Raw genomic sequence first — 22501 nt, forward strand, 5'->3', positions numbered from 1 at the left:
AGCTTCCCAGATGGAGTTTTTTTTAAGGGGGCATTGTCTGCCTTAATCATTTGCTGTTGATTGCAATGGATTCAAGAATGTGTTATGAGCAATAGGGAATATCATATCATATATGATGCTTTTGCATCTGCATGAAGAATATAAATTGAAATCCCATATTTTAAAAAGGATAACTTGAATTGCATAGTTATGAGCAGGGAAAATTTTGGGGTTTTTTTTGTGTATTTTTGTTTTGTTTATGCATCATCGCTGATGGGGAAGGAAGAGTTGCCGGCGAATATTTATTGGAAGGGGTACACATGGCCTCAAAGGAACATGAAAGAATTTAGTGAGAGTTGCCTTGGAAATGCATTTTCCAACTTTGTCTCAAAATACTTTAAAACTGGAAATATTTAAGAAGAGTAGTCCCTGTTCAACATGTGACAGCTAATATGAGGACATGAATGGTTATGATATGGAAGAGAATTCCCATAATCTTCTTTGTATACTGCCATAGGATTGTTTATGCCTTAGTGCAGAGCAGGTCTTGGGTTAACATCCCATCTGAAGGATAGCAGTGCTTTTCTCATTGCTGCACTGTTGTGGTCCCTTGATTATGCGTAGATTCTACAAAGGGGCCTGAACCTTTGGCCTTCCATCTCGGAGGAAATAGTGCTGCTACTGAGACAAGGTTGATTCACATTTGTCAATTGCCAGTCTATCTTTAGGTCAAATGAGAATCTCCTCTTAATGTTCAGGAATCCTAGATCTTTCCCTTTGTTGCACTCTTCATGGCAAATATCCTTCATGCATATTTAAGCTTTCTAGGTCATTCAGCCTATCAAGCAGTTAACTTTTTCACGTAATATTTCTTTTTGTATTTGATTGTTGGTTTTTGGAGATGGTTTGCCACAAAGTTTCATAAGATTATATGTACTTATGCATTTTTAAAGCAGAATGAATAGTCGCCTGCACTGTTTTCAGGGGTTGAGTTCTCTATGAAAAGTAATTATATTACATCTAAGGTTGTTTTTGAAAGACAGAAGCATGTGTGTAAAGTATCCCCCTTTCTTTCTCACTCCACCCATTCTAAATAGATTAAGTTACATTAAATCCAGATATAAGCCACAAAGCTGTATATATCAGGCTACTGAATCATTCCTTTCAATGTCTGAACCCTAATTCAAATTTGTGAATTATATAGATGAGTTTCTTGCTTCTGTACAACTTCTCAGTCAGTTTATTTAACAATACCACTATCATGTTGGTGAAATAGACCCTGTTCTGCGTCAGGAAGCTCATCTTGCTGCTATACAGACTGAGCAACTCTGCATATTCAAGAAATAGCAGATTATATAAGATATCTTTATTAGTCACATGTACATTGAAACACAATGAAATGCACCTTTTTTGCATAGAGTGTTCTGGGGGCAGCCCGCAAGTGTCGCCACACTTCTGGTGCCAGCATAGCTTGCCCATAACTTCCTAACCCGTACATCTTTGGAATGTGGAAGGAAACTGGAGCACCTGGAGGAAACCCATGCAGCCAAGGGGAGAATGTACAAACTCCTTACAGACAGCGGCTGGAATTGAACCTGGGTAAATGGTGCTGTAAAGCGGGATGCTAACCGCTACACTACCATGCCTGATAACCTCAATTATCCCAGCACCAGGATACAACTGCAGGAGATGCTCAGGGCAGTGTCCTGGGCTCAACCAACTTCAGCTACTTTGTCAATGTCTTTTCTATCATTATTGCAAAAGTAGGAATGTGCAGTCATCAGCAAACAATGTTCACTTCCATTTGCAATTCATCAGAAATCAAGTAGTGCATGCCTGCATGCAGCAAGACTGCAACAGTATTCTGGTATTGGCTGATATATAGCAAGTAAGATTCAGTCATAAGTGCCGGCAGTGACAATTTTGAGCAAGAGTAAGCCTAACCATTATAAATTGCATTCAATGACATTACTATCACTGAGACCCCACTATTCTGTAGGTGACAATTGACCAGAAACTCCAGTGGACCAGTGATAAGAGCTGGTCAGAGCAGGCTGAATCCTTCAGTGTGACTTGCCTCCTGATACCCCAAAGCTGTTACACAAGGCACAGGGAAATCTTCAGGCATGGTGGGGGTGGAATGTAAAAGAGGAAGGGGCTTTGCAGTATTGATTAAGGAGTTTATTAACTGGTGTAATGAGGGAGGATATCCAATAAGGCTCTTCAAATGAGGCCATATGGATGGAGCTTAGAGACAAAAATGGATGATGAAGTTGCTGGGAATATTCTACAGGCCTCTGAACGATCAGTGGAAGATACAAGCAGCATATATGCTGACAACCACAGAGGTGTCAGAGTGCAGGGTTCTAGTGGTAGGGACTTTCATCTTCCCCAGTGTTAACTGGGTTGGCATTAAATGTGAAAGGCTTAGAGAGGGTGGGATTTTTGAAGAGCAGGACAACCTTTTGAGTCAGTAAGTAAATGGTCCTGCTAGAGAATGGGCATTACTACAAATAATCTTGGGAAATACAGGTGGTTGGGGTGTGTTTTAGAGATTGCGACCATAAGTCTGTAAATTCCAAGGGAGCTATGGAAGATGATAAGGGTGGACTGGAAATTAAGGTGCTGATTTGGAGGGTGGATTGGTGGCTAATTTCAATATTTTAAGACAGGGCCTGGCAGAAATAGTCTGGGAGCAGCAACTTGCAGTTAATTCTACATCTGACAGGTGAGAATCATTCAAAAGTGAAATAGTGAGAATTGAGGTGAAAGACCAAAAAAAAACCTGGAGGTGGAGGGTCATAAAGGTTTGAACAAAGAAAAAAAGGAAGGATATGACAGGTGTGGAGCACTGAAAATGGGAGGCCTGTGAGGAGTAAAGAAAGTTTGGGAAGAGGTACTTAAAGAAATTAGGAGGGCATGAAATATTGCTAGCGGTCAAGATTAGAGGTCCCAGAACATTTTCTCAGTATATTAAGGGCAGTGAGAGTAACCAGGAAAAGAGTAGGGCCGACTGGGGACCAAAGGTGCAATCTGTGCATTGGACTCTTGCTGTTTGTTGCATGCATTTAGTGATCAATGTGAATTTCGGAGGTGTTATAAGTAAGTTTGCAGATGACAAACATTTGAGTGGTGTGTTAATGGTGAGAAAGATAGTCTTGGGCTGCAAAGCGCATTGTTGAACAATTGGCAAGATGGACAGAGAAATGGAGTTTCATCCTGATGTTTGTGAGGCAGTGCACTTTTGGACTAATAGTGGTTGGGCTTGAAGGAGTATTGAGGAACAGAGGAACTTTGCAAGTTCAAGGACCCACAAAGTGCTAGTATAAGGAGATAAGGTGGTTAAGAAGCAGTATTGGATATTTGCTTTCATTAGCTAAACATGGAAGTTATGGTAGTTAAATGTAAGTTAGGCCACAGCTGGACAATTGCATATAGTTCTGGTCACCAAATCGAAAGGATGTGATTGCACTGGAGAAGATGCTGGGGAGATTTTTCAAGATGTTGCCTGAGAGCATTTCAGGTTTGTTTTCCTTGGAGTGGAGGAAGCTGAGTCGGTCTTGATTCAAGTATGCAGAATTGAACAGAGATGGTGAGAAACTTTTCCCCAAAGAAAAGTGTGTAAATTCAGGAGGCAGAAGTTTAAGGTAATGTGGAAGAGGTTCAGAGGGGATCTGAGGAAGAATTTTTTCACCCAGCAGGTTGTTGGAATCTGGAATACACTGCCTGAGGGGGTGCTGGAGGTAGGTACTCTTAACATATAAGAAACATTGAGACAAGTACTTGAATTGCCAAGGCATAGAAGATAATAAAGCCAAGTGCTGGTAAAAGAGAATAGTTCAGATGACTACTTACTGCTTGTCATAGGCATGGTAGGCAGAAGGGTTGTTTTTTTTGCTGTGTGACTCGATGACTCGGTGATGACTGATTACGTGGAGGTCAAGAGTGTGATGGAATACTCTTTTTCTGGATGAGTGCAGGACTAATGGTTCTCAAGAGACTTGACACCATCCAGGACAAAACGGTCCAGTTGATTGTCAGCCCATCAACCAACCTGAACATTTTCTTTCCCCCACTGGTGCACCTTGGCTGCAGTGTACCCCATCTACAAAATGCACTGCTGTTACTTGTTCAGACTACCCTGACAGCACCTCCCAAACCTGTGAATTCTGCCACCATAAATGGGAAAGACAACAGATGCATAGGAACGCCTCCACTTCGCTGGTATCCCTCCAAGTGACACACTATCCTCATTTTGTGGTCTCTGATCATCACTTGGTCCAAATCCTGGAGCTCCCTGCCAAACTGCCCTGTTGGAGGACCACTGCCAGAAGGATTCCTTGGTTCCAAAAAAGTGGCTCAAGAGTGTCTTCTCAAGGGCAATAAATGCTGGCCTTAAATTATAAATTGTGTATTTATGGTAACAGGAGGCTAGAATTCAAATCAATACAGTATCCAGGATATTGTAAAGAGTCCACCTGGGAGGCTATTTGTATTTCCATTTATCCAAGAAGGATACAATTGCTGTCTAACAAGTGAAGAAAAGAGCAACCTTTAAAGAATGTGTAAAATGATCTGAGATGTAACCGAATTTGTGTCTGGAATTGGTCTTGAAGTTCGGAGAAAGTGGATTATTTTAATTGGGAATGAGTTAGAATTGTCAAGCTAAGTTGATCCCATGAGTAACTGAACCTTACTGTTGCAGCTGTAATGATTGTTTTGTAAAGAGTGCAGCCTGGTGAGCCAGACCAATGGTTAAATGTTATTTTTAATATATATTTTAAGATCATGGTATTTAAATAGTTGTGGTGTAATATAGGACTTTCTCCACTAGTGAAGAATTGAAACTGATTGGGATTCACAAAATTATTGAATCAAAAGATGACGAAGTGAAGTATTCATGCTTCATAGCCAGATTACAAGCACTCTTATGTCACCACTTTAGATTAAATGTTTCTGATAATGGGCCAATGTCCTGGATTTGATCACAGTTCTAACAGGAGTTGTACAAATCCAATGGGAGTTTTAAGTGGTGCTTAGTGGTTTAAATTCCTGCTCTTAATCTAGTTAGCTTGTTATCCAAAAGCAAGTTTCAAAGTATCAAATACTGGTGTGATTTCTTTTGAGCTGTATAATGATGCTTTGAATTAGTAGTTCAGTCCAAAAAAAATATGGCAATCCTTCCCTTGTGTTATATGCCCCTCCCCCACCTCCTCATCCCATCAAAGCTTTCTCTGCAGATAAACTTGTCCAATTCCTATTCATTGAGCTGAAGTATTTAACTTTTTCTCTCCACAGTTGTTACCTGATCTGCTGAACATGTTCAGGGCTTTCTGTTTTGATTTAGGAGTTTTAAGTTTTCAGCAGAAGATCGAAAGAAATAATGGAAAAGTCGCTTCTGTACTAGTTGCATTTGTGATGAGGGTTGTTTTCAAGTCCTCAATGAGTTGCACAATTCCCACAATTGGAGTATTTTCCTCCCGCAGTAGTTTTAAGAAAGTTGAATCTTGCATATTTTGTTTGTTTGAAGGTGTTTTGATTTTATCATTACCATGAAGCAGGGAACATTGAAAAGCTTCAAGATAGGAAATCTGATCAAGATAGTTTATTGCTTGAGGTTAAAATTGAGCAACACAACAGATTTTACTTTTTCATCCAAAATGCATTATCAAAAGTATAATCTTTTATCTTGGACTCTGATATCAACCGTTTGTAAACAGTAGGCTAGATAAAGTTAAATCTCATTTTCTTGTGTGCAGATTTAAACATATCTTTATCAGATTTAAGTATCTGTTATATGAAGAGTATGACCAAGGGTTAGTCATTTTACTACCTTTTGAAATGTATGAATTTGAAATGCTGCTTAACGTTACCCAACCCTAAATCTGACAAAATAATTTATAGATTCCCCACAATCCATGGCCATGTCCTTTTTTATTTCATTGATGAAATTATCCATTTTCTCTTGATTTCCTGATATTGAGTAAAATTGAATTAGCTTGGCATGTCATCTGTGGTCCCCTAAATCTGCAATTACTTGGGCTCATTGTTGATGGTTGATCAAGCTGATTCTCTCCACCACCCACCCCCTCCCCCCCCCCCCCCCCCCCACGACTTTAAGATATCCAGTGGGGTGCAACAAGGCCTTGATGGCGACCAAGGCCCAGTCTGAAATTTCCTGACAGTCATTGACAGGAGACAAACACGTTCAACTTGGCATCCATGCTCATTTTTATTTTTGAGCACTACTTCCATCCAAGACACACATTTCCCTCAACTCTGAATCTACTGCGGTGTTCAAGAGGTTTTTAGGTATGTATATTCACATGCAGGGAATGGGGAGATATGGCTTATATACAGGCAGAAGGGATTACTTTAATTTGATATCATGCTCGGCACAGACATCATGGACTGAAGGGCCTGTTCCTTTGCTGTACTGTTTTATGTACTCTGCATCAAGGAATGAAATGGATTGTGCTCAACTTTTGAATGGCATCTTGATTCCAAATCTTCCTTTTCCTCCTTTATCCCAATAGATCTTTATATGGTAGTTGATGCAGTTTATTGTGTCATTTACTTTTTAGTATACTGCTAAATAGCCTTATCAAGTTCTGCTTCAATTTAACAGAATTCTGCGCATTGCCAGCAATGACGTTGGCACTCACATCCCTAGAGTTTGTCAGTATTTTTTATATGCTGCCTCGCGTGCCTGACTATCGAAGTGACAATATCCAATTCTACATTTTAGGGTGTTGGTTATTTTCCATTGATTTGGGATGGAAAAAAAAATTAAATTCTTCACATCAATAAAACTGAGTTTCATTTATTGCTTCTTGTGGCATTTTTAGAAATTTCCTGTTGTCTTTTGGCCTTAGTAAGGTTATTGCAGAAAATTTGGACTTCCTAGGACTTTCAGATTGTTTACAAAATATAATCACATTACTTTTATAAAGTAAAACGCACTTTTGAGTAACTTGTGAAACAAATGTTTGTTTTTTTTAAGTTCCATTAAACTGAAACTAAATGATATTCTATTTTGAGAGTGTAAATTGGAATTTGCTGTGGTCTTGAAAATCTAAAATAACAAATAGGAACAGGAGTAGGCGATGTGGCCCCTTGAGCCTACTCTATTTGAATAAGATCATACCTGATCTGCATTACTGGTGTTACGGACTCAGTGAAAGTCCCTTTAAGATAGAGTGTGTGTGTATGTGTGTGTGGGGCGTGCTTACGTCAATAGAAGGTAAAGGACGTAATGACGTTGTTGAAGAAGTTAGAAGAGAGAGAGAAGGGAGAGAGACACCAGCCTGCTAGTTTTCTCTATCGATGGATGAGAAACAATAACTGTGTCTGCCACTGAAATCCATGTATGGAAGTTGGAAGTAATCCGGTGGAGTTCACTTTGTTGCTGACCTGTAGAAGGAAACAGGTATTTTGTGTGTGGACGACCACGATTCGGATGCTTTTCGGGTGAGGAAGTCACTACCGAGTAAACACTGAAGTGTCGCTGGGGTTCCATCGTGGAACATTTGGCTTTCATATTTACTCTCTCTATGTTTCTCTACGTCTACGTCTTATCTTCAGACAACGGTGGTTGTTGAAGAAGCCCTTGCTCATGTTTCACCTTATGGCTTGCGGAACTGAACTTTAAGAACCATTCCTGAACTGGGAATTTTGGACTTTGCCACACACACACACGAAGAGTTTAGTTTTGGGGTTAACGTTCGAGGTCTAACATTTTTGAAATCTAACATACTAACATTTTTACTTTTATTTTACGTGTTATCATAAGTAGTGATTAATAAAATAGTTTTTAACACTGAATCATGCTCAGTGTGTTTCTTTTGTTGCTGGTTCGTGACACTGGACAATGATCCTGTTACCTTTTGATTTAAAGTAGACTGGGTATGAGTTTGTTTCTCAATATCACACACAGTAAATCGAATTGGCTAAAGACTGGTATCTGTGACAATGGGGATCTCAGGAGAAAGCTGAGATAGATCATCCACTCAGCACTTCTGGCTGAAAGCAGTTGCAAGTGTTTCAGCCTTGCCTTTTGCACCTGCAAGCTGGGCCCCACCATCATTGAGGTTGGGGATCCCTTGGAGCCCCCACCCCTCCTTTTGGCTGCTTAATTGTTCACCACCATTCTCAACTGGATATGGTAGGACTGCAAAACTTGGATCTGATCCATTAGTTGTGGCATGTTATAGCTCTGACCTTGGAGTTGAACTTGCATGCAGTCCAGTGTTGCAGCTTTAACGAATTGCCATCTGATTTTTGGGTTGGGCTCGTTCTATTTCCAGCATGTCTTTCTGCTCATTGAGCCAGGTTTGATTATAATGATATACTGTAGGTTGAGAGATGTGCAGAACTGTGAGGTTATAGACTGTGATTGGTGGAATCAAATGTTCAGTGGGAATGAGAAACTTAATTTTGTTTGGAGAAAGTACTGCAATTTCAAACAATCAAAATATGACAAAACCCCTGAACTTGATGGGGTATATCTTTGGATTCTAAAAAGTGGCGTGACTCTGTAATTTTCCAAAATTCTCTCAGTTCTGAAACGAGCAGTTTAAAAAGTAGCAAATGTAATATTGCTTTTCAGAATAGGAAAGATATAAAATATAGACTGTTCGTTCTATGAAAAGTACCAGAACCAGTTAATCATGATGTAACCACCCAGAGAAAACAATGTGAATGGGCTGAAGCACATGGTTGTATTAAAGCGTTGTTTTACAAATCTAATCAAGTTTCTTTGAAGTACAACTTGAAAGTGGGGTGCTGATTAATGTAGTATAGTATGGACTTTCAAAAGGCATTATCTACAGCTTTTCAGGATATCCCAAAACACTCTTTTTGCCAATTAAATACTTTTGAAATATGTGCACTATAGTACAAGTAACACAGCAGTATAAAGAGCTCTATATTTGTTGGTCAGGGTATCTGAAGCTATTTATTTAATTTGGTGCACCAGGCTAAGCTGATTGTTGTTTTTGTAAAGTTCATTTTAATATCCAGCCAGTTTAGTATCTACTGAAGATTTCAACATCCTAATCTGGAGCATGTTGAAACATTGCCTCTCGGGACATTGGTGCAAGATTTGATTTTGGGCATGAAGCTACAAACTGATGCAAGACTAAAAGTATTAAGGAATCTTTCATTTACCTTGGAAGTATCCTTCTGGTATTTGCTGCTTCTGACCTCGCCCAGCAACCACTTTTTTTTCTTTCTGGCTCACGTGAAACTCTGGAATCTAGTTTTGAGCATGGTAACCTTTCATTTCAATCTTCTAACCATAGGTCATGTTTGATTCTGAGGTTATTTGGCGCCTCACCAGGTTGAGCCTTTTACTCGAGATATGTTAATCTGCTGTCGGGCTAGTTTGTTTTTGATGTCATTCCAGTTGAAACACTTGTATTACAAAGTGGCATGAAACCACTGATTTACTGCAAGTGAAAGAACAAAACAAAATAAGCAAATGATTTGGAAGGTGAATATAATGTTTAATTTGGCAAACATGGGCTTCACTGCAATCTCCACAATGCAAACCTCTCCTATTTACAAAGGTGTTACATGAAATGGACCACAGGGCTGAGCATGTGGATGATCAGAGGATTAACAGAAAGCATTAGAGATAAGCTGGTCATTTTGCGATGGACAGGCTGCTTTTGGTGATGGGGTTGGGGGTTAGAACGTAGATGACAAGGATTGATACTGAATCCCAGCTGCATTGTTACTGGTAATATTTTGAGTGAAAAGATAAGGTGTTAATGTATCATGGTGATACAATGTTATGTGGGAAATGAGAGGATGTCAAGACATTTTAAAGTTAACCACTTTAACATGACAATCAAGGAGGGAATCCACTAATCACAGTACGAGTGTCTGAGCATCTTTGGAGTCAGTGCTTTCGTAGCTTTTGAGTTCAGGGAGAGCTTGTATGTTTTTGATTGCTGAAATTGTCAGGTGAATTGTAAGCTTATTAAAAGCAAAGCTAAAAATGCTGGAAGCAATCCAAGTCACTGCATTTATTTCAGAATTGTAACCACGTGAGTATTCATTTGAACCTTGCGAATTGTATTGAAGTCTTTGACATTTGAGTGCAACATTTTTCTGCTGTCAACAAGCAAAAGCTCACTATGATTAAGATGTATAGTGATGCATTCTTGTCACAGTGCTAAACTATTTGCATTATAATATTAAAACAATGATGGTTGATGAATCAGTGCCCAAGGAGAAGTATTGTAAATTTCATACTGCATTCCTATTATGGATTTCAGCTTTTGAACCAAGTATAATTTGGTTTGAGCAACATAAGATAGTTCGGCACCTTTTATAACCTTAACCTGAATGCAGAATCTCCCAGCCAGATTGAAAGAATTAAAAAGGAAGCCTATGACTCATATATTTTATGATAATCCTTATGTCCTATAGATATACTACTCAATAATCTCAAGTCATCCTCTCTTATTTCTCGGTGACACAAATCTTGGAGAATCATCTTGTCAAACATGCAAGAGGTTGTGTATAGGCAAAATTTTATTTTGAAATTAAATCATCCACATTAAATACACTGTGCTGTTTAGGAAGAATGGAAGAAAGGAAGGTTAATGTGCTGATAAAATTGGAATAAATTCAAATTTACATTAGAATGAGTTATTACTTTTGTGTAACTTTAGCATCAGAAACTGTCATAAGTTTCAATTTTGGGTCAGCTGGGTAGTCCAGTACTTCACTGCAGAGCAAATGTAACTCCAAGATGTTCGGAGCAAGATGTTATTCTGCGTCCTGTGGTTTGAACAGGTTTCAGCAGTTGCAGTCAGGCAGTTTTAAGAGCCACGTGTTCTTAAGGTGGTCAAGTTGGCATGACCAGTACTTAGCAACACACATGCAATGCTGGAGGAACTCAGCAGGTCAGGCAGCATCTATGGAGAGAAATAAACTGTCGATGTTTTGGGTTGAGACTGATGACGGGTCTTGACCCGAAATGTTGACTGTTTATTTCTCTCCATAGATGCTGCCTGACCTGTTGACTTGCTCCAGCATTTTGTGTGTTGCTGCAGATTCCAGCATCTGCAGAATCTCTTGTCTCTGGTGACCAGTACTTAGTCTGTGTATGGAATTGTGTATTTTCTGCTGCAGTTTGAAGCCCTGTTTGAGATGTTGGGTCAAATACAAGTTGCTTTCTGCTCGAGCTTTCCTCCAGTTTCTTCACTGTGGTGTGGGTGGTGCTGGATATGTATCCAAGAAGGATCTTGAGAAATGGTATTGAGTTGGGAGGTCTTGAAGGTCTCCATGACTTGGAAGGTCCATGTTGTGGTTTATACAGATGGATTTTCTGTACGTTGTTGCAAGCCGTCTAAAGGAAGGAAGGAATATGTTTAAAAAGACAGTCATGAAACCGCAATGGATTTTCTATAATTACTAGGTGAAATGGGGTTTTGATAAGTTTGGTGTGAGGCAAAAATGGGAGTATGATATTCAGCTTTGGAGAAGACCAGAAGCATTTAAAACACCAGCTTTTGCACCCTGATATGTGTCAGTGAGTTGTTTATTTGTGCCTTTGTTTTAGAGGCTTTTTTAGGCCACTGGCAAAGCAATGCCGGACAGAGTCCCAGAAGCCATAGTTGACGAAATGTCCTGAATCAAGTAAGGTTATGGAATTCAGAAAAATGATAATTGGACCCATCCAGTGACCTTGTTCCTCAAAGGGAAGAAAATAATTAGGCATAGTTTTGGAGCAAAAAGGCAACAGTGATTCATACTTTGTCCATTTCTTTTTAGTTTTATAGGGGTGTCTCTTCCTCCTGCGCCTTTTACTTGGTTACGCTCCCTGTCTTGACATCTGAATAAAGAAAACACAATAATTTGTGTGTAGGCCATGTACAAACTAATAGGCCAATATATACTTAAGTAGCATTGTTTTATAAAAAAAAATCCAAGAAAGATACTCAGCATTTTTACTTTATGAAAATAACTCGCCAATATCATGTCCGTTCTGTGAACTTGTTCCTTTCTCCCCCACCTGACTGCCACTCGTTGCAGATTTTTAAAAAAAATATTAGTTCCTATTAGTTTTTGGGCTGAATAAAATTTGTGCTTGTTTTTAAGCTATTTGACATTGATGTTGTAAAGCTTTAAAATTAAATGCAAAAAATGTATTTGTGAAGAAATGACATGCTTTGACAATCAGCAATAACAGTCTTGTTGGAACAGAGACCTGCCTCTTCAAGTGAGTGTATGTTGATGAGGACATCATTAACTGTTAGTTTAAGAATGACTATTTCTGGATTATTATCCTGGTCTTTAGGCACTACAAGGGGCCAAGGTTGTTATCTTGTTAGTTCCCATACCTTGTTCCAAACCTAATCATTTGGAAGTTGTTAATACTTGCAAAACCATCTATCATTTTAGTCTTTCTTTTGGAGAATGCTAAATATTAACATTACATTCGTTGCATTTCACATTAGTTTGGAGAATCCCATTTGATTTCTTTTCTTCTCCCTCATTGTTTCTTTTAAAATGCCCTGTCACATTTTCTTCAAATTCTTGAATTTAGTCATTGAAGTTCCACGAGTTCATTATGAGGCTGCAGAGAAAAATCCAGATTTTCACATTTAAGTACAAAAGAGAATTAGCAATGAGTTTTTAGCAGTCTGGTGAGTAGAAATTCAGCAGTTGTGGTGTGGAAATGGCACAATGCCCACATAGAAGCACAATGACAGAAGGCTGCCAATGGATTGGTATCAGCTATCCAATTAATTTTTGTTCTTTTCCTTTACCATTTAGCCCAGTGTCTTATTTACCATTTTTAAAATAATTGTGAACCCACCTCTGAATGTGGATGGCAGGTACTTCTGGGTGCAAAAAATGGAAATTACTGGAAATACTCAGCAGGTCAGAGTGTATCTGTAAAATTTGATTTTATTTGTAAGGTCAACTTTACAGCTGCCGCATGACCCACCGAGTATTTCCATTTTTTTTAAACTTGTGTTCATTACTATGTTCCCAGTGCAGGCACTTGGTTTTAACTTCAAGCAATCCCACGTAGTTCATATCAAAATAGACCTGCACTTGCTGTCTCTCAACCAGACCAGCCCCACCCATTGTGCAGCTACCAAACCAAATCAGAGGCTGAACGTTACAGGGCACAAATCAGGAGTGTGCTGGAATTCTCCTGACTTGCCTCCATTAGTGCAGCTCTAACAACACGATGCTCAACACCATTCTGGTCAAAATTGCCTCCTTCCTCCAATTAAACCTTGACACTCAGAGGATGACATATCTAAACAAAAACAGAAATTACAGAAAACACTCAGCAGATCCGATTGAATCTGGAGCATGGGGGAGGAGAGTGTTTATGCTTCCGATCAAGACCCTTCATCAGAAGTAGGGAAGAGAGAAAACTAGAGTATTTTAAGTTGCGAAGATGGCAGGAGAAGGATAAAAAGGACAAAGGGAATACTTAATTAGGTGAGCAACACACACAAAATGCTGGAAATAAGCAGTCGACATTTCAGGTCGAGACCCTTCATCAGGAAGAGGGCAGAAGCCAGAATAAAAGGGTCGGGAGAGGGGGAGGAGCACAAGCTGGCAGGTGATAGGTGAGTCCAGGTGAGGCGGGAAGGTAGGTGGGTCATGGAGGGGGATGAAAGGGATGATGTGAGAAACTGGGAGGTGATAGGCGGAAGAGGCAAAGGGCTGAAGAAGGAGGAATCTGACAGGTTTGCCAAGGTGATTCTGTTTATGGAGCTGTCTGATAGTTTTAATAAAAGCCGTTAGTGATAGAGAAAACAAAGAAATGTGTAAAAGATGCCAAATGCAGCTCATTGATGGTGCTGAGATCTGAAACCAAATGGAGAATGCTAGAAATGCTCAGCAGATCAGGCACCATCTGTGGAGGGGAGATATCAGACTTGATATTCCAGATGGATAACTTTGAATTAGCCAGTTCTGTTGTGAACAGAGAAATTAAGTTGCCTGCAATTGAGCACTAAATGCAGTGCCCTCTGAGCTACTTTTTGGCTGCCACTTGATTTCACCATCCGTCTCCCATGCTGACTGTGTGTCTGTGGCCTCCTGCACAATTACAACAAGGCTCAATTCAACACCTGTTCTTTTGTCTGTGCAAGTTGCAGCTTTCTGGTCTCTATCAAATTCTCAAACTTTTGGTCACTTGCTCTCTTTTTCACAGTATTTAGAACTGGCCACTTTTATCTGTCATCATTTTGGCTCGGTTTTTATTTTATGTGTATAGTCTAGTCCTAACTGCTACTTCTGTTGCTGCATTAATTTGTTTGGTCTCACCGTATCAGAGAGATTCTCTTTGTTCTACCCATCCCTCCCCTCCCTTCTCTTCTACTGATAACAACTTTGTTTTCTTTCTTTCCCAGGACTGACAAAAGGTCTTGGGCCTGAAGCATTAACTCTTTCTCTTTCCACAGGTATTGCTCTGACCAGAGTGCTCTCAGCATTTTCTATTTTTATTTCAGAGTTTAGACGAGATGAGACTCGGTCAAGGTCTGTGACAACTTGTGATAGAGGCTAAGCCACCGTCAAGGGCAAAATAAGACGTGAGAGGCATCTGTGTGGAATGTCTTGATGTAAGAGTAGATAGGATGAGGGCAGAGGAAGTGGGAGAATGGAATGGATATCTGCAACAGGCAGATTGGAAATATAGTCACGACAGCTATGGGAGTCCGTTAGTTTGTATAGGATGCTGGTTGCCAGTCTATCTTCTGAGGTGAACCAGAAGTTCAGAAAAGGAAGTGAAGAGTCAGAATTGACTATAGGTAAGTGACAGCAGGGTGGAAACTGGCAGCCAAAGCAATGAAATTTTGGAGTTCTGTATGAGTGCAAGAAGCAGCACCAATGCAGTCATCAATATACTGGAAAAGGAACTGAGCTGCAGCCCAAGTAGGACCGAAAGACTGTTCCATGTATCCCACAGATGCAGGCAAACAAATTCCCAAAACCACTTAAGCATACACATTTTCCACCACCAGCATGTCGTGGGTATCATGTACAGCACTTGCATGATGATCTATACTAACTCAGGGAGGCTTCTTTGACAGTATCCCCAAAATGTGTGACTTTTACTGGTTAGAAAGCCAACGGTAACAGGTGCAGAAATGGCACCACGGTCTAGCATTATCCATGGAGACACGAGAGCGCAATCTGTACCTAGAAACAAACTGCAGGAGGAAATCAGCAGGTCATGTTGCATCTGTGGAGGGAAATGGAAAGTTGATGGTTCAGGTCGACACCCTTCATCTGATGAAGGGGTGGAGCAAGAGCTTTACCTGGCCTCTATACTGGCTATCTCCCCTCTCTCTTTCAGTCCAGATGTAGGGTCTCCACCAAAATGTCGACTGTCCATTTCCCTCCACAGATGCTGCCTGACCTGCTGAGTTCCTCCAGCAGTTTGTTTTTGCTCACATCATCCATCATTGCTGGATCAAGATTCGGTACATTCCTACTAAACATTGTGAGCTGGTTTCTTCCAACACGAACTGCAATGATTCATAAAGGCAGCTGTCAGTCCCTCTTCCAATATCTGTCCCTTTTCCACCATCTTCTCTAAAACATCTGGTCATGGGCAATGCATAGTGGTGCAGCAGTAAATGCTGCTGCCTCACAACTCCAGACACTTGCATTCAGTTCTAATATCAGATGCTGTCCGTGTGGAGCTTGCCTGTTCTTCCTGGGACCTCATGGGGTTTCTGCTGGGTGCTGTGGTTTCACCTTGCATCCCAAAGATGTTGGAAAGTTAATTAATTTTTATAAATTACCCTCTTACTATGGGTAATTGGCAAAAAGAATCAAAGGGGAATTGATGGGTATGTGAGAAAGGATAGGTTACAGGTCTGTAAGGGGAGGGCAATGTGGCAAACAGAATTGCTTTACTGGTAGTGATCATGGACCTGATACGACAAACAGCCTCCTGTGTTGTAATAAGTGAGCAAGAAGGTAAATGCTGACCTTGGCCTGCAATGTGTACATTCCATGAAAGAACTAGGGGAGAAAATGATGCCTTCACTTCAATGTAATACAGTAATAGTGCAACTGCAGTTTTCCTTTCCTGACATTGTGTAATGTCTTTGGCAAATTAAAATCTTGTCAGCCCATGATGATTAAGAGGAGCTCTGTGATTACTTACTTTCAGTTGTTGTGTTGCCTTTGCAAGGAGAGAATGAGAGAATGTATGAGAGAATGAGTGAATAATTTTGGGAAGTCATACTTGGTATCTCAGCTGGATAACGATGTTAGTGAGACCCAACCTTGAGGCAAGGGTTGGGGGAAATTGGGGAAGGATTTGGTCCTGCTGAGGAAGCCTCACCCAGCCTTCTGTTGGTATGGTTATGGGATTTAAAAAAAATTTAAAATACTTGCAAGTTGTACTTCTGGAGCATTCCTGCTATGATTTTTCAAAGTTTAATCTTGGATCAGTGGTTAAAAAGATAAAGACATCTCCCTTCATGCAATCAGATTGGCTCTTGGAAGATGTGCCTTGAAACACCAATTGTGCTATAATCATGATGTTTTCACATCCCTGATCCAACTGGACATTGTGTTAACTATTCCTTTCTTTTCATGCAGAATTCGTCCACAATTGGCTAAAGAGAAGATAGAGGGATGCCATATTTGTACATCGGTTATATCAGGAGAGCCCCAAGTTGTTCTTGGAAAGGATAAAGCATTTACTTTTGACTTTGTTTTTGACATGGACACTCAGCAAGAAGAGATCTATCTGAAGTGTGTAGAAAAGCTTATTGATGGCTGCTTGGAAGGTTATAATGCCACTGTTCTAGCCTATGGGCAAGTGAGTGTCATATTTACTTCAAGTACTTTTTAAGAAAGCTGTTGTCCACAATAGTGCTGACACAGGCTGTAAGTTCAATGCAGATATTTAATAGCTTTGATGAGCAATCTTGCTGAAGAGCATAGATGAAATATCAGGAAAGTTGCTTAGCAGTATTTATATGCTTCATGGTGAGATGTACAATTGGAAGCATGGCATCCTATCAGCATGTATTCTTGTGAATAGTTTGAGAATCTGAAGCATGGAACTAAAAATCTTCAAGATTTAGGGAGAGTTTAAAAATATTGTTGTCAGTAAAGCCAACTTGAATGTAAATCCAAACTAATAACCTTTTTTGTGAAATATTAGATAGTTTGTGTATTGTAATATTAATTGATATAAAAATAATGAAGGAAATTTCTATCTTTCCCAGACTGGATCTGGGAAGACGTACACCATGGGGACTGGATTTGATGTTAACATCACTGATGCTGAACATGGTATAATTCCACGTGCTGTCAAACACCTTTACTGTGGTATTGAGGAGAAAAAGCGTGCTGCTGTTGAACAAGGGCTGCCACCACCAGAGTTTAAAGTCAATGCTCAATTTCTTGAGGTGTGTATTTTAGTCATTGAGGATAGGATCTGCAGTTCTTTGTTTACTTTTAGTTAGGCTTAATAAAGATTTGTAAATCAGAGAATTGTTTCAGAGTTTGTCTTAGTGTCTGTTTTTGAAAGGTTAGCAACAGTGTAATAAATTTTGATTCACTCTTTGCTCTTCATAAGAACAAAAAATATTCCCTGCATATTCAAATAGTAGAGAAAATAATTGGACTGCTAAACAAAAATCAGAAACCTAGAATGGTTCTAGGGTTGCTGTCAGAGCTGAGGTTGGATTTGGGTAAATCAGAAAGTAAAGGAAAGTGAAGGACCAAGGAGTTAAAGGACCAGGCCGGATGGAATGAGTACGTGGTGTGACTTTGGACAAGATGATCTCAGAAGAAGCATGAGATTGGACACAGTATTTTAAAATTAGGAAGAAGAGAAAGTTAAAAGCAGCAGTGGCCAAAATAAAAATAATAATGAAGTTTACAACGGAATTGAATAGTACAGTAGAAAACTGTATGCAATGGGCATCTGTCAGTTTTCAAAATGGGAATTATTTGCTTATTGGTTTGTCTTTCTTCTGAAATTATAATGAAAATAAAACTTTTTTTAATCACGCATGCCTTGTCTCGTGTCACAGTCTTATCAGTTTGAATATTTAAGTATCTTAATTCTTATGCTGGCACACAGACACACGAAATGAGAGCTGAGATTTAATACTTAAAAAGAAAATTTTAAATTTGTGTATCTTTTTTAATTTCTTCAAGCTTTATAATGAAGAAATTCTTGATCTCTTTGATTCAATTCGTGACCTTGAGGCAAGACACAAAAAGTCAAACATTAAAATCCATGAAGATGCAAGTGGAGGAATTTACACTGTAGGAGTAACAACGCGTATGATAAGCTCAGAAGCAGAGGTAAGGTTGTGTTAAAATTCAAGACATCAGTAAGAAGCAAAAATTGGTGCCCAAGAGGGTGTTTTTATCTGGATGGGGGAATTGTATCTTGTGTTATGTGAACCAAATTTCAAAAATGGAAATTACTTGAATTGTTGAAACACACACACAGTGCTGGAGCTGGAGCATCGAGCTTTGTAACCACACAAGATCAGGAAGCATCTATGGAGGGAAATAAACAGTCGATATTTTGGGTCGAGACCCTTCCTCAGGACTGGAAAGGAAGAGGGCAGAAGCCAGAATAAAAGGGGAGGGGCAGGAGCACAAGTTGGCAGGTGATAGGTGAGGGGGGGAAGGTAGGTGGGGGGGGGGGATGAAAGGGAATGATGCAAGAAGCTGAGGGGTGATAGTTGGAAGAGGCAAAGGGCTGAAGAAGAAGGTATCTGGTAGGAGTAAACAATAGACCATGGAATAAAGGAGAGGAGGCAGGGAATAAGAGGGAGGTGGTGGGCTCTTGGCTGTTGTGGCAGACGGAGCAAAAGTGCTCGACAAAGCAGTCACTCAATCTGCGTCGGGTCTCACCGATGTAGAGGAGGCTGCCCTGGAATTCACAGGTGAAGCGGTGCCTCATCTGGAAGGACTGTCTGGGCCCCTGAATGGTGGTGAGGGAGGAGGTGTGGGGACAGGCATAACACTTTGTACAGATAAGTGCCGGGAGAGTCATCGGTGGTCAGGGACAAGCGGACAAGGGAGTCGTGGAAAGAGTGATCCCTGTGGAAAGTGGAGGGGGTGGGAGGGGAAGATGTGCCTGGTGGTGGGATCCCATTGGAGGTGGCAGAAGTTGCGGAGAATGATGCGTTGGATGCAGAGGCTTGTGGGGTGGTAAGTGAGAACAAGGGGAACCCTGTCCCTGTTATGTCGGAAGGGTGGGAATGGGGTGAGGGAGGACGTGCGGGAAGTGGAGGAGATGTGGGTGAGGGCTGCATTGAAGGTGGTGGAAGGGAAACCCCATTTACTGAAATCTCTGCTGTCCTGGAATGGAAAGCCTCCTCATAGGAACAGATGCAGTGGAGGAGAAGGAACTGAGAGAAGAGGATAGCATCCTTGCAAGTGACTGGGTGGGAAGAGGTGTAGTCAAGGTAACTGTGGGAGCCAGTGGGTTTCTAAAAGCTGTTGGTGGATAATCTGTCTCCGGAGATGGACACAGATCAAGGAAGGGGAGAGAGGTGTCGGAGATTGACCAAGTATATTTGAGGGTAGGGTGAGAGTTAGCGTGAAAGTTGATGAAATTGGCAAGCTCTGTGTGGGGGCAGGAAGCAGCCCCAATGCAGTCGTCATTGTAGCGGGGAAAGAGTTGGGGAGGGTTACCGGTGTAGGCTTGGAACATGGACTGTTCTACGTAGCTGATGAAAGGGCAGGCATAGTTGAGGACCATGCGAGTGCCCATGGCTACACCTTTGGTTTGGAGAAAGTGGGAAGAGCCAAAAGAGAAGTCATTGAGGATGAGTGCCAGTTCTGTCAGACAGAGGAAGGTGGTGGTGGAGGGGAACTAATTGGGTCTGTTGTCAAGAAAGAAGTGGAGAGTCTAAAGGCCTCCCTGATGGTGGACAGAAGTGTACAGGAACTCGACGTCCATAGTGAAAATGAGATGGTCAGGGCCGGGGAACTGAAAGTTGTTAAAAGTGTTGGAGACCATGTGAAGTGTCATAGATGTACTGACATGTCTATCCATGGCCCTTCTGTACTGCCATGCTGAGGCCAGACCCAGGTTGGAGGAGCAACACCTATTCCGCTTTGATTGTCTCCAACCTGATGGCCTCAACATCAATTTCTCTAACTTCCAGTAAACCCTCCCCTCTGTTTTTTCTCCACCTTCCCCCCCACCCCCCCCACCCCTTTTGTTTTCCCTCATTCCTGTGGCTCCCGGCCCCTTTTCTTTCCCCTCTCCTGTCCTCTTGATCTGCTCATCATCTCCCTCCTATTCCCCATCTCCTTCATTTTATTCCATGGTTTCCTATCCACTCCTTCAGCCATTTGCCTCTCCCACCTATCACCTCTCAACTTCTTGCATCATTCCCTTTCATCCCTCCTCCCCCACCACCCCCCCCCCCCCACTTGGACTCGCCTATCACCTGCCAGCCTATGCTCCTCCCCCTACCTTCTTATTCTGGTTTCTGCCCTCTTCCTTTCCAGCCCTGACGAAAGGTCTCGACCTGAAACATCGACTGTTTATTTCCCTCCGTAGATGCTGCCTGACCTGCTGAGTTCCTCCATCATTTTGTGTGTGGTGTTCTAGATTCCAGCACCTGCAGAATCTCTTGTCTCCACTTGAATTGTTGTGTCCAGGCTAATGTGCTAAACAGAAGTAAATGGAATATCTTTTTAAGCCTGACAATGGAGCATTTGGTTATGCATTTCAGTTTTGCCTCTCCTTCAACAGAGAACGAGTGCTTTAAGCACCTTTTTCCTTGAAGATGGAAAATATTGCCATTCTCTCGTTTTAAACTGATTCATTCAATGATAATTACTTTCATAAAAAAATTATCAATTTACCTAGAATAGTGTGAACTCTTTTACAAATAAATAAATAGATTACATGAGGGAAACATTTTAGGACTTCACCTTTGACACTTTGTACTTTTGCCAATTCTTTAGAATAAAAAAATATAAAACCCCATCAATTAACTGGGTTATCCTTTGCTATTTGAAGGTTCTGATGTGCTGTGTTTATTTCATTCTTCAAATTACTTCTGTTTAATTGAACTTGAATTCCACTTCAAAATACTTCACACTGTCTCGTGGCACTCACCGGAAAGTAATAGCAAACAGAAAGACTGATTGACTTTAATGCTCTTGTCTGTGAACAATGAGACCAATTGTAATGCTTCACTGCTGCAGTTGATGAAACTTGCAAGCTCAGCATAGACAATGGGTTGAGTTTCATGGCTCAGTCTTTCCCACATTGCATTTACTTGGTTGAGGACTGGCAAAAAAAAGTTGCAAGGAGATCCATTTATCCTATCCTGCCAGGTCAGATCAGCAGTTTTGTAAATTGAACAGAGACTGCACCTATATTTGGAATGGACAGCTACTTGGCTATAAATTTTGCAAGTGTTAGATGGTACAGAGGCTGGTTAAACCTAATATACTCTGTCTTGCTTAAGCTGTCATTGCAGAAGATATTTAACTTAATGTTTTTCAATATTAAAGAGACTTGAGGGTAAAGAGTTCTACCACTTTTAATTCAGATTAGTTTCCGAAGGATTTGGAAGCTGAGTTTGCTCACACAATTTAAGCTTTCAGGTTTTTTGTTAAATCATTTTTTTTTGCACATGCAGATATTCCATATATTTTATCATAATTGAAGAAACCATCTCACTGAAACATTAATATTGTTGATTTCAAAATTTTTTTCTATTCATTGTGTTGAGGCTTGAACTTCATTTTATGCTAACAGCTGGGGAGGGAGAAGATGATTGCTCAAGTGAACGATCAGCATGTACAACTTCAGAATTTTGGTTTGTCATTGTTTGTACTTTGGTGAATTCAGTTTAAGATGTTTTTAATTGTGATCAACATGAGACTAATATTTTAATGAAGGAAACAGCAGATGGTAAGTTGCAGAAATTTTCTGGAAAACTGATCATGTCAAGGACCGGTTCTTTTTAGCTGTGAATTAAAACAAACATCCCAACCAAATGTTAACTTGAATAAGCCACTGAATTGTAAAATACTTGAATGCACAGCACAAAGATCAGTGTGAAAGAAAATTCTGGGATCAACCAAGAAGCCTGGATGTAAAATCAAAATACTGTTGATGCTAGAAATCTGAAATAAAACAGAGTTCTGGGACAACTGCAGGTCATGCATCTTCGATGCTGAGTCAGAGTTCGGATCCATTACACTTAAGTGCAACTGTAAAAGTTAAAGATTTGATTTTTTTTTATTTGAAATTGTTGGATACAGTTTTTGATTCTTTAAGGGTGTAATGTGCCGGTTTTTAAGATGAGGTGCTGTGCATTGTGTTTGTATTGACCGTTATTGCAATACTGTAGGAATAGAAGGCTAGAATGGACAATTAAAGGGGCAGGTAATTGGAAACTGAATTTGAAAGCTGTTTATGTGTGGCGTTGGAATTTATATTTTGGCTATTCATGGTTGAAGAGAATGTGTTGTGTCTCATAAATACAGCATACTGAATTTAATTAAATCCTTT

General features: G+C 40.4%; 1 protein-coding gene across 3 annotated transcripts in view; it reads left to right on the forward strand.

The window, feature by feature from the left end:
- kif21a (kinesin family member 21A) overlaps positions 1 to 22501 on the forward strand; it is a 113840-nt gene that overhangs the window by 13321 nt on the left and 78018 nt on the right. For all 3 annotated transcript variants that reach the window (XM_052033602.1, XM_052033604.1, XM_052033603.1), the window contains exons 2-4: positions 16582 to 16804; positions 17217 to 17399; positions 18157 to 18306. In XM_052033602.1, coding sequence (XP_051889562.1) covers positions 16582 to 16804; positions 17217 to 17399; positions 18157 to 18306 — 556 coding nt within the window. The remainder of the gene's footprint in view (positions 1 to 16581; positions 16805 to 17216; positions 17400 to 18156; positions 18307 to 22501) is intronic.

Source organism: Pristis pectinata, chromosome 19 (genome assembly GCF_009764475.1).
Source record: "Pristis pectinata isolate sPriPec2 chromosome 19, sPriPec2.1.pri, whole genome shotgun sequence".
Classification (NCBI taxonomy): domain Eukaryota; kingdom Metazoa; phylum Chordata; class Chondrichthyes; order Rhinopristiformes; family Pristidae; genus Pristis; species Pristis pectinata.